The 11700-nt window shown below is 47.2% G+C and overlaps 2 protein-coding genes and 1 long non-coding RNA gene across 3 annotated transcripts in view; 1 reads left to right on the top strand and 2 right to left on the bottom strand.

Annotated features, from left to right (window-relative positions):
• Positions 1-1797, bottom strand: part of MED21 (mediator complex subunit 21) — a 6545-nt gene extending 4748 nt beyond the window's left edge. Inside the window, exons 1-2 of the mRNA XM_019515711.1 lie at positions 1699-1797; positions 1344-1458 (exon numbers count right to left, since the gene is read on the bottom strand). Coding sequence (XP_019371256.1) covers positions 1344-1458; positions 1699-1740 — 157 coding nt within the window. The 5' untranslated portion in view covers positions 1741-1797. The remainder of the gene's footprint in view (positions 1-1343; positions 1459-1698) is intronic.
• A 6461-nt stretch (positions 1798-8258) lies between these two features.
• Positions 8259-11616, bottom strand: LOC109296321. Its single transcript, XR_002096955.1, has 2 exons — positions 11268-11616; positions 8259-9250 (listed from the first exon to the last, which is right to left on the bottom strand). It is a non-coding gene; the product is annotated as an uncharacterized LOC109296321 (long non-coding RNA).
• Positions 10735-11700, top strand: part of TM7SF3 (transmembrane 7 superfamily member 3) — a 36861-nt gene continuing 35895 nt past the window's right edge. The window contains exon 1 of the mRNA XM_019515709.1: positions 10735-10876. Coding sequence (XP_019371254.1) covers positions 10753-10876 — 124 coding nt within the window. The 5' untranslated portion in view covers positions 10735-10752. The remainder of the gene's footprint in view (positions 10877-11700) is intronic.

Below are 11700 nucleotides of genomic sequence, written 5' to 3'. Positions count from 1 at the left end.
CCCCCCCCCCCCCCCCAAAAAAAAACCCAAAAGCAATCACCAAACAATATGGAAGAGAATAAAAAGAAGCCGCACACAAGAAAAAAAGGCAACTAAGAAAATACAACTAATACTCTGGTTAAAGATTTAATATGCTTTAAAAAAAAAAATAATACATTAACACACATTTTACATGTCTAATCAAGTGTCATTTTGACAATGTTTGTTTCAATAGTCCTGTTCACATGTTTTTGTCTCTTAAATGTAAAAATTAGCACTCTGCAAACAGTATTTAAAAACCGTCTTGCTTTCAAGGACATCAATATTAGGGAGAGGCTAGTCTAGCACCTTCAAGGTTGTACAAGACATACTAGTCTAGCCAGTGGCCAGATTAGCACATGCTGTAGCAAGTAGAATTTGCTTTAGCTAGAGTTTAAGGCAGAGGTATCCAACGCATCTACCCCTGCAGCCAGCCAAGCGTCTCTGAGTCAGTCTGTGGACTGAACTGGGACTCTCCCCCTCTCCCACTGCCCACCCTTACCATGGAGTAGCGACAGTGCTGGGTCCAGCTCATGCACCACATGCCAGCCCCTGGAACTAGCACTGGGTGGCCCCAGCACTGCAAGCAGGGCAGGAAATCAGTCCAGGGTGCCGCCTGCAGCCCATGCCTCAGATTTCCTGTGCTGCCAGCAGCTCTGGGTCCAACCCAGGCACTGCAGTGTCCAGGGGGCCTTTTGCACAGTGAGCACAGGGACCAGCACATGCTGCATGCAGGGCTGTGCATGGTTCAGTTGCCCTGAACCGCAGCACAGCACTATTGTGCACTGTGATAGCCCCAAGGTCAAGCCTAACCTGATTTAGAACATAAAGCAAAAGGAGATTAATTTGAGAAGCATTTTTGGTTGTGCACCTAGATCAGAAGAGTTCCCACTTCAGAAACACACAGAATAAAATTAGGGCTGACCTAATCATTTAAAACTAAATATTTCAAACTGCCTCCCTGAAAGACAATTCTTGCTTTGCTCTAAAATATGTAATGGCAGGACAGAGAATGGGATTGTTCCCAGATACCATCACACTGGTATTCTGGATAATATGGCCATCAGGATGGTAATTCTGTGACGGCTTAGTGAGGAATAACCCTGCCAAGGCTATGGGCTGGAAATGACAGCCTCTCAAGGTCCCTTCCAGCTGCCTTTCCTACAATTCTACCAACTCCAGACAGCATCACTCACATCTGCGCTCTTGCAGGGACCCAGAACAGATCTCATTTGGCTCCTACCTTCACCAACCCCTGTGTGCACCAGTAAGCTGCCCCGCCAGTGCTGCCAGCCAGAAAGGCTGCACAAGGAGATGCTTTTTACCTTCCGTGGGATTGGCTGCCTGGTCCTTGTTGAGGGCAGTCTGGATATTGCTGAACGAGGCAGGTGGGCCACATTGCTGCAGCACCCCAATGGCATTGCAGAACTGGTCAGCGAGCTGCAAGAAGCATCGCATGTCAGGCTCAGCCACGCCCAGTGGCCAAACGCAAAACCCCTACCCTCCTCACAACCCCACTCCCACCAACCCCAACCTCTTCCCAACCCCCACCCGGACCTCCCCCGGGACCCCTTCTCCCCTCCCTAAGATAGCGCCCCCCGACCCACGCCCACTGGTGGCGGGGAAGGAAGCGGGACCAGGAGCCACCCGGGCTTCGGCAGCCCCGTCACGGCGCCTCACCGAATTCACCGCGTCCTGCAGCTGCGTGAGCCGATCCGCCATACTCCCGCCTCAGCACCCTGCCCGCCCATTAGTCATCGCCTAAACGCGACGGCGCAGCCAATCGCAGCTCCCGATCTTAGGTGGGCAGGAAGGGAATGGGAGGAGGCGGGGAGTAGAAGTGGGGGTGGAGCTGTATCTGGTTCCTTTTGGGGTCTGTGGTTCGGGTTCCGATAGGAGGGTATGCTGGCTGGTGGGGACTTGGGAGGTCTCATCAAGGGGTTCGGGTGCCGCAGGGGCTGGGCCTGAGCAACTTCCTCAGAGGAGCGGGATCCTTTGGGGCTTGACGGAGGGGCCCGAGTTCCCTGCCTAGTAGCCATGAGGGGCCCCCTGCGATGCAAATAAGCAAACAATCGGGGCTGAGAGAGGTACTCTGCCTGGGGCTTGCGTTGTTTCCAAAACCCGCCCCAAATCATGAGGCTGAAGTTGTTTGCTTATTCCAAGTTCCTTATTCCCAGTGCAGGTTCCTTTTTCAAAGCTAATCTAGACCCAATAAAAGCTTGTTATTGATTAATTGCACATCCTAAAGAGAGCAAATTTCATCCTGTTGATGCCACTGGTGGACTGTCCCAAAGAACAGTCCCGCCTGGCCCAAAGCACAGTTTGGCTGTGCCAGGCTGCCAGCTGACAGCCACCATGCCCATTATACTAAGTATAATAGTCTGAATAAAGAATTGGCTTTTGGGCTGGGATTATGGCTAGAAAATCTGCTTGGGCCACCCATCAGGATACCTCTGTACGACCAGGGGACTCCACCAAATAGGTAAAATATGTGGTCAGGGTTCTTTGGGACAATCCCCCAGTGGCATCAACAGGAAGTTTGTGGTGGCCCAAGAAGTATTTTGCCCCAGAATCCCATTCTAATCTGACCTTTAATTAGGGCTCTGTACTTGGTGTAGGATATTATTTTACGTATGAATTGGTAAATATGCACAGTTAATGAAATTATGAAATTCTCTCTCTTTAGGATGTGTGATTAATTTATAACAAGCTTTTATTGGGTCTAGATTAGCTTTGAAAAAGGAACCAGGAATAAGGAATAGGGAACTGGGAATAAAGAATAGGGAACCGGGAATAAGGAACTGGAAATAAGCAACCAACTGCAGCTTCATCCCCAAATCACTGTTTCTTACAGCAATATTTGCCTGCTATCACTATTTCTTACACCATTTACCACATTTTGTTTTTTAATGCCTTGTGCCATACGCACTCGAGTCTGCCAACATGCCTGGGTGTGGGCATCTCTAGGAGTTTGAAAAGGAGGGTGAAGTGCATCATCGCATACAACACAACACGCATTTCTCTCCAGGTAATAAACGAGGAGCTTTAGCAACAGGCTGGTGGCCCAGGGCTGTATTATGTTGTTTAAGATTGAAGCAAAAACAAACAGAACTTCACTGCAATGAGTTAAAAACAAATGTGCAGGGCTGTGAAACAGGAGCTTCATGACCAGGAGCAGCTACCAGGTCATAGCTGGATGGACTGGCAGAACATCAAGGCCATTCAAAAGGAGAGGGTCATTAACACCTGTGGGATGAAGAGTTTAGCACCGATCAGTAGATTACAATGAGCCATGAAATCACTGGACTCTTTGAGCACTGCCTGACTAGAAAGGTTGCTGCCATTGCCAGGCACTTGGTTTTAAACTTTGGGTATGACATAAATCAAAGCAGTGGTGCAGGTGCAGCAGGGCAGCCTCCCTGGATCCTGTGTGTGTATGGGCACACATATGAGTGCTTGCAGGAGCAGGGCCCTAATCCAGAAGGCACTTGTCTTGAAAAATTAGGGCTGGAAGTGTCCTCAGGAGGTCATCTATTCCAACTTCCTGTTCAAAGAAATTATATCACCAATTATATCATCCCAGGTAAGGCTTTGTCTAACCAGGTCTTAAAAACCTCCAAGGATGGAGATTCCACAACCTCTCTGGGTAACCTGTTCTAGTGCTTTGCTACCCTCATATATTTTCCTCATATCTAACCTAAACTTCCCTTGCTGCAACTTGAGCCCATTGCTCCTTGTTCTGTCATTTGCCACCACTGAGAACAGTCTAGCTCCATCCTCTTTGGAACCACCCTTCAGATAGCTGAAGGCTACAATTACGTCCCCCTTCAGTCTTCTCCAAGCTACAGCCCAGTTCCAGCAGTCTCTCTTCAGAAGTCATGTGCCCCAGCCCCTTCACCATTTTTGTTGCCTTCTGCTGGACTCTCTCCAATTTGTCTACATCCTTTGTGTAGCAGGGGGCCCAAAATTGGACACCAGTGCTGAATAGAGAAGAATAATCACTTCATTCAATATGCTGGCAACGCTCCTACTAATGCAGCCCAGGATGCCACTAGCCTTCTGAGCAATAAGGGCTCACTGTTGTCTTATATTCAGCTTATTGTCCACTATAACCCCAGGTTCTTTTCTGCTGCTGTTTAGCCAGTTGGTCCCCAGCCTGTACTGGTGCATGGGATTGTTCTGCCCTAACTGCAGGACTTTGCACTTGTCCTTGTTGAACCTCATGAGATTTCTTTTGGCCCAATCCTCCAAGTGGTCTAGGTCATTCTGAATCCTAGCCCTACCCTCCAACATATCTACTACTCTCCCTGGCTTGGTGCCATCTGCAAACCACTCCATCCCATCTTCCAGGTTATTGATGAAGATACTGAACAAAACTGGCCCCAGGACCAAGCTCTGGGGCACTTCACTTGATACTGGCTCTCAACTAGACATCAAGCCATTAATTACTAGCCTTTGAACCCAACAATCCAGCCATTTTTCTGTCCACCTTACAGTCCATTCATCCAGTCCATACTTCCTTAGCTTGCTGGTGAGATTGTTGTGGGAGACTGCATCAAAAGCTTTGCTAAAGTCAAGGTATATCATGTCCACTGCTCTCCCTGCATCCATAGAGCCATCTTATCACAGAAGGCACTCAGGTTGGACAGGCATGACTTGCCCTTGGTGAATCTCTGCTGTCTGTTCCTAATCACCTCCTTCTCCAAGTACTTAGAAATGGATTCCTTGAGGACTTGTTCCATGATTTTTCCAGGGATTGAGATGAGGCTGACTGGTCTGTAGTTCTTTGGATCCTCCTTCACTTTCTTAAAGATGGGCACTATATTTGCCCTTTTCCAGTCATCTGGGACCTCTCCTGATTGCCGCACGTTTTCCAAGATAATTGCTAACGGCTCTGCAGTCACACTGGCGAACTCCTTCGGTATCCTCAGGGGCATAGTGTGCAGACGGAGGGTCCAAGCATGGGGAAGGAAAGGGTGTTCTTTACCAGGGCCCAGAGATCAAGGAGGGCCCGGCCCAGGCTGCAATCCTATTACCATGAGGAAAAAACCCCAAATGCTACATTGTAGGTCATGCTTGAGGATATGTATGGAAAGTTATGCACTACCTATATGGGGTCTCCACTGTGAGATTTGCTGAAGCCAATCAGAAGCGGACCAAGCAACATTCTGAACTGTGAGTTGCTGGCCAGCCCAAGGCCCTTCTGTAGAACAGAGAGTGTGCTTGTCTAGTTAATTCTAGGACTTGTAGTTTGAGACACAGAGGGATTTATGCTTCCCTATGTGACATGCTGTCTCAAGAACTACAAGTCCCAGAGTCCCTTGTGCATATAGATGGCGGAGGGAGGGACAAAGAACCATATAACCAGGGACATCCTGGTTATAAGGTTCAGTGATTTATTCTTCATATGAATGGATTCTCCGTGAATGTAGGAACCAAACTCTGTGTGTGTGTGTGTGTGTGTGTGTGTGTGTGAGAGAGAGAGAGAGAGAGAGAGAGAGAGAGCGCGCATTTTTTAACCAAACTCATGATTTTAGGATTGGCAAGACTGCCTTGTCTACAATATGGAGCCTTTACAGCCCTTATGGGTACAGAGACCTAGTAAAGATTCAGCATGTGTTGTGAGAGCAAGTTTTTCCAGGGGCACAGCTACACTGCCTCCCTAAACCACAAAAGCAAAGCTGACAAAGTGCTCTTCTGTCAGCATAGCTAGACCCACACTGAGATTTGTGCTGGTGTAGCTATGTTGATAAGAGGTTGCTACGTAGCTGGGCTGGTCAAACTTTGTAGTGTAGACTCAAGGCAAGCTTAAATGTGAAGTCCTTAGAAGCAGAGGATGAAGGAGACACTGTATGTCTTTCTGTCCATGTATCCATCAATATCAAATTGTTTCCTGCTATATACAAACTAATTTGTTTTCCAGTACATTTTCAATACATTGCAGGCTTAAGAAATTATTCCTGATATTCAGTGTACATCTTCTCCATTTTAATTTTTTCTAATCAATCATGTTAATACTCCCTTGTACAATTATAAACATTTTTTCTAGCCTTGGAGTTTACTGCCCTCAAATATTTGTAGCCTGCTATCACAAACCCTCCTGACTCATCACTGAACCATGCAAAACAGTTTCAAAATTGTCCCTCCTAAATCAATACCTCCAGGTCCAGGATAATTTTTCTCTTCTCTGAACTCCCTACTTTCTGAAAATATCTCCCCATCAGTGAGGCATACAGAAATCCATTCCCCAATGTGGAGATAATACCTAATTCTTAGATGGGTTGCAAAGATCAACTAGATGTTTTGTCTCACTACTACACTATCTGGTTTTAAATGAATTAGGTTTAAGAAAGAAGGATTGATCATAGAATTCCTGTCCAGATTTTTAATATTTGGATTTAGTACATTTTTAACAGAAGAAAAATATATACAATATATTGGAAAAATTAGGTTAGTTTCTACAGCATATGCTTTCAAAGGCACTTTTAACCTGTTTTGCTTTGATTTTAATCTTTTTAACATTGTCATCATTCTTATTACTATTATCTGGATTCTACATGTTTTTCAAATATCTATTACCTTCTTGACAATTAAATAAAGCAAATTGTTATTTTATTATTATATGTGACACCCCTACAAAAAGGTGTGTCTGATTTACCTCTTATTTATACCTTTGTTAAGTATAGATGTCAGTAACTCCCACACTATGCTTTGAGTGGGAAAAATAGGAAATGATCAAAATGAAGTGCAGCTGTTATAGAGTAGTTCTTCCAGTTAATATCCATCCATTCAGGGAAAGGGCAGTAAGGGAAAAGCAGATTTACTTTGATGACTCTCTTTGGCTCACTCCACCTTAACTGTTGCTGCCAAGCAGAATAGGCCATCTGTGAGTCACTGAACACTGCATTTCTCACTGAGAGACCACATTTGAACAAATCAGTACTCACATGATTTTTAACTTTGATTTGGCTGTAGTAGTTTTGGATAGCCTCATGTGATAGCTGATTTGTCTATGCCAGGGGTCAGCAACCCCCGGCACGTGTGCCGAGCATGGCACACAAGGCCATTTTGCTCGGCACACCACCGCCAACCTGGGCTTTAAGCAGCTGCTGCCAGCCACAGAGCCCAGGCTGCTCCCAGCAGGCAGCTCTGTGGGAGCAGACTGGGAGGCTGCAAACAGCTACTCAGGGCTCCGGCATGTCGGCACTCTGGCACCTTGCAAGGTAGCCACTGTGGTTTTTTCGGTACTCCGGCCAAAAAACATTGCCTACCCCGGTCTATGCTATGGAGACTCTGCTGGTGTAGTTCTTCTGACAGAGCTACATTTTGGCAGGGGTTTTTCTCTTGGCAATAACTACATGGTAGCACAATAGCATCACTATCTCAGTTAGAGGGGGCATGCTTTTTCACCTTAGTCAGTAGCACAGGTTTGGTCTACAGTTTTGGTATAAAGTTTTGAGGGCGTAGCATAGCTGTGTTAGCTAGGAATGCAACTAGATCACACCCCTTGGCCAACAGAGCTATACTCCAGTGGAGATGTAGAGTAGGAACAAAAGCAAGCTCTTGCCCGTTTAGCTTATGTCATTTGAGAATGTTATGTAGAAATACCCCTCTGCAGCATAAGGTGTGACTCCACTAAGAGGCACTGTTGACAAAGCTATGGCAGCATGGCTATAGCAGCAGAAGGTCTGTAATGTAGACCAGCCCCTATCTATGCAAGCAAAATATGTCAGGGGTGTGAACCAAGTCAGTGCTGAATATTTTAATACTGTGCGATGTCTTAAAGATCTGATTCTAATGCTTTTAAAATGGGTGAGCCCATCCACCAGGCTGCAGTGGTTGGATTCTGGAGGTAACTATTGGGGGGGCTGGTTAACCCAGAAGAACTTGGGTAATAGGAACACTATTGTGGGCAAAGAAAAGAACCACAATAAGCCAGACACCCATACAGAGAAGCAGCCCAATCTTGCATGTTTATGCAAGGTTTACAATATCAAGTTGTGCTCACATTACATGCAATGAAAATGTAAACTATTCTAGTTAAACTAATTTGACCTATATCACTATGTAATCACAGAAAGAGCGCTCACACAAGGATTTGTACGTTTGAACAACCGTAAAGCAATAAAAAATCATGGCTCAGGTCCCTGAAAAATAATAATAATGTTTCCATCTGCCTTCCACGTTGCTTGCCTGTTAGCATGCACTTACCACAGACTAGAAACTTTTTTTTTTTTTTAAATGAGAAAGGCCCAAGTCAACCCCCTACCTTTGGGGTCTGAACTTTTAAGGAACAAACCTCCATTGTGAGACTTGCAGTCATGCCATGAGAGTTGGCAACTGATTTAAACACCAGAAGATTAAAAAATAGTGCTGTTTTTTTCACACAAACAAAGCCGTTAGACTGGAAGCACCTCACAATAACTCTCCCAGTGCCATGCTAACATGGCACTGAGGGAGTAACCAGGATCCTTAGAATCTAGAATAATGCAGGTTAATGGTACTGCCTTGACCCAGTATAGCTTAGTACCATGGTTCTTGACCGGGGTGCTGTGGCACCCTGAGGTGCTTTGAGATCCTTTCAAGGATGCCCTACAATGCTGTCATTGGCAATCCCTCAATTCAAGGATGATCTCTACTGCAAGTCACTGATAACTGATAAGCCTTGAAGTGACTTAAGAGTCCCATCCTTGAGCCACAGACCTGGCCACAGAAGTTGTAGGTTTTTCTGCAGGGGAGAGTAGGCTGTAGGCTAGGATTTCTCTCCTTTCCCCCCTCCATTCTTTCTCTTCTTCATCAAGGGCAAAACACTTCACCTTGAAATGGGCTGCTGCTTGGTTGAGGTTACAGCATCATTGAAATTGGTCAGCAGCCAGTTTGTCAGGACTCATCCTGTCCTACTTCCAGCTCAGCTCTTGATGTTGGCATCCATTTTCTTTAAGTATGCTTTTAATGTGTCTTTGTAGCATTTCCTCTGGCTACTGCAAGATCTCAGGCTGTTGGGAGCAGAGCACTTGTTTTGGAAGTCGGGACTTAGGCATGTGCATGTCTGATCCAGTGAAGTCAGTGCTTGAGGATCACCAACTCAATGCTGGTGACGCTTGCTTCAGCAAGGATGCTGGTGTTTGTGGAGCAATCTCTCCATTAGATGCGGAAGATTTTCCAGCGGCATCATTGGTGATACTTTTCCAGTCTCTTGAGATGACGATGGTAGGTCTCCCTGATTTTATACCTGTAGAGGAGAGTGAGGATGATGACTGCATTGTAGACCAGGACCTTGGTGTTTTTCCAGAGAATAAAAACACACCAAAGCAATTTCCCAAAGGAGGCATTTGTGCACTGGATCCTGCGATGGATCTCTTCATCAGTGTTCGCTCTCTGAGAAAGGTGGCTACAGAGGTAGGGGAAATTATAAACTGCCTCTAGGGTCTTTCCCTTGATGGTGACTGGGGAGGTTATATTCATGGCCTGGGGCAGGCTGCTGAAGCACTTCATCATTCTCAGTGTTAAACATGTTAGCATGCTTAGGTATGGTGGCACACCCAACAAGAGCCACCAGAGAAACCCAGAAGAATCCACAGTGCTGAAAACAGGCTGAGTGTTTTGCCACAGAAGAATGGCCATTATTGTGGGCAAACAACCAGTGACAACTCAGAGCCAGGGGAGGCATGTCAAGTATATCTGGGAGTACCAGGAGTCCAAAAAGAGAGGTGGAGAACTCTGGCTTGGTACCTACGAGCAGGTGCCAGGGAGTGAGACATTTGCCTGAATCATAGAAAATGGGGGTTGCCAGGGACCCCCGGAGGTCATCTAGTCCAATGATTCTCAACCTTTATTGTACCATGACATATTTATAAACATCAGTGGCAACTTTCCACTCTGTGCCCCTCACTCCTGACCTGCTGCCCCCTGCCCCTCAGTTTGAGGGGTATGGGGTGGCATTGTGGGGCCCCAAGCAGCCCCTTACATGCTGGAAGGGAAAAGCCACAGTTTCCCATGTGTTTCTCTTTTAAAAGAAAATCCATTTTTAAAGTTTGTTGATCCATTTTCAAAGTTTGTGACCTTTTCATCTATTCTTTTGGATTTCAACCCACGGGTTGAGAAACATCAATCTAGTTCAACCCCTGCTCAAAGCAACAATAGCACTTCTATCTCAATTACAGGGGGCATGTTTTTTTCACCTTAGTCAGTAGCATTATACTAACTATAAAGTTTTGCTGGCATAGCTGTGTTAGGGAGGAATGCAACTAGATCACATGCCTTGGCCAACTTTTAAATATATGCAAAAGAAAGAGCTAAGTTTTTCACATTCCCGAAGTGTAGTTCCCGAACAACACCAAAAATCATGAGAGTTGGCAATGCTGCCCGGTCTTCCAAGGATGGCGCTCCCACCACCTCCCTAGCTAACCTGTCCCAGTGCTTCACTACCCTTCTGAGAAAGTTTTCCCTCATATCTACTCCGAACTTCCCATCTGCTGTCCCCAGGGGTCCCGAGAAGAAAAGCGGGGGACACCCTGGGTTTGGTAGCTAGGAGCAGGCGCCAGAGAGGAAGGAGGCTGCCTGCAGACCCCGCAGGCAGGACGCTATAAGGCGAGCAACAGCCGCGCTGCACCCTAAAGGCTCATCCTACCCCCTGCACCACAGGGGCTAATCAGGGCGAGGAGGCGGGGAGGAAGGCGGAGGGAGCGGGCGGGCGGAAGTGGCAGCCTGCGCCTGTCCGGAGTACGGGTAGAAATGGGGCCGGGCGGCGGCGGGGCAGCAGTGTGGGGATGGCCGTGCGGCGCCATGAGGCTGGCGCGGGTGCTGTTGCTGTGGGCACTCGCGTGCCGTGGGGGCGCCCTGTTCGTTTCCGGGGCAGGTAAGGCGGCTCGGGGGACCCGGGAATTCCGCCTGCTGCTAGGGCTGTCACGGGGAGAATCATGCGTGTCACGGCTCAGTCATGTGTGCCTTGAGCCAGCCCACAAGGGCTCATTTGTGAGCAAGCCCCTGCCTGCACTGGCGGATCTTGCCTGGGTTCCCCCTAGCCTCTGGTGTTATGCTTGGGTTGAGGACATGTCCCTCCAGGGGCTGGCACCTCACCCCCCTGGTGTCGCCTTGCAAGAAGACCATGATCTTAGCCCGAAGGTGGAGGAGCCAAGTTGCTGTTGTGAGCAACTTGACGTGTGAAAAGAAGCTTTGGATCAGCCCCTCCATAGTCTGGGGGGTGGGAGCAAGCATGGGGAAAATGCTAGCCAGCAAATCTAGGATACCTGGTGTGTGAGATCTTGATTCCCTGGGAGCTTTCTTTCAGCTCCTGAGTAGCTGTGGCTGGCCTGAGAGAGGCAAAAATGCCAGCTGACAAATCAGAAATACAAAATTCTTGGTTCCTCAGTGCTGTCATGCACTGTGGCTGGTCCCTGCTTCCATCTCAGTTAGCCGTTTTGAAAGAATGGAGGTGGTGGGAAGTGGCCTTTTAAGCAAGGGCTAGAATTACTTGCACTGTGTTGCTGGTCAATGCCAACACGCAGACTCTTCTGAACCAGAGGACAGGCCTGGTTGAGTTGGATTGTCTCTAAAGCAATTGTTTCCAGCTGTTTTTGGCACAAGGCACCCCTTGGAAAATGCCAGCTCTTAATTTTCAATCCTTTCCTGGCTATGGAAAAAGATACCAGGATGTTTTTTCCTATTGCAACCCCCCCCCCC

The sequence above is a fragment of the Gavialis gangeticus genome, unplaced genomic scaffold (genome assembly GCF_001723915.1).
Source record: "Gavialis gangeticus isolate Ggan-Ray unplaced genomic scaffold, GavGan_comp1, whole genome shotgun sequence".
Taxonomy (NCBI): domain Eukaryota; kingdom Metazoa; phylum Chordata; order Crocodylia; family Gavialidae; genus Gavialis; species Gavialis gangeticus.
Note: the sequence above shows the minus strand (reverse complement) of the source record. Positions and strands in the feature narration are given on the sequence as shown.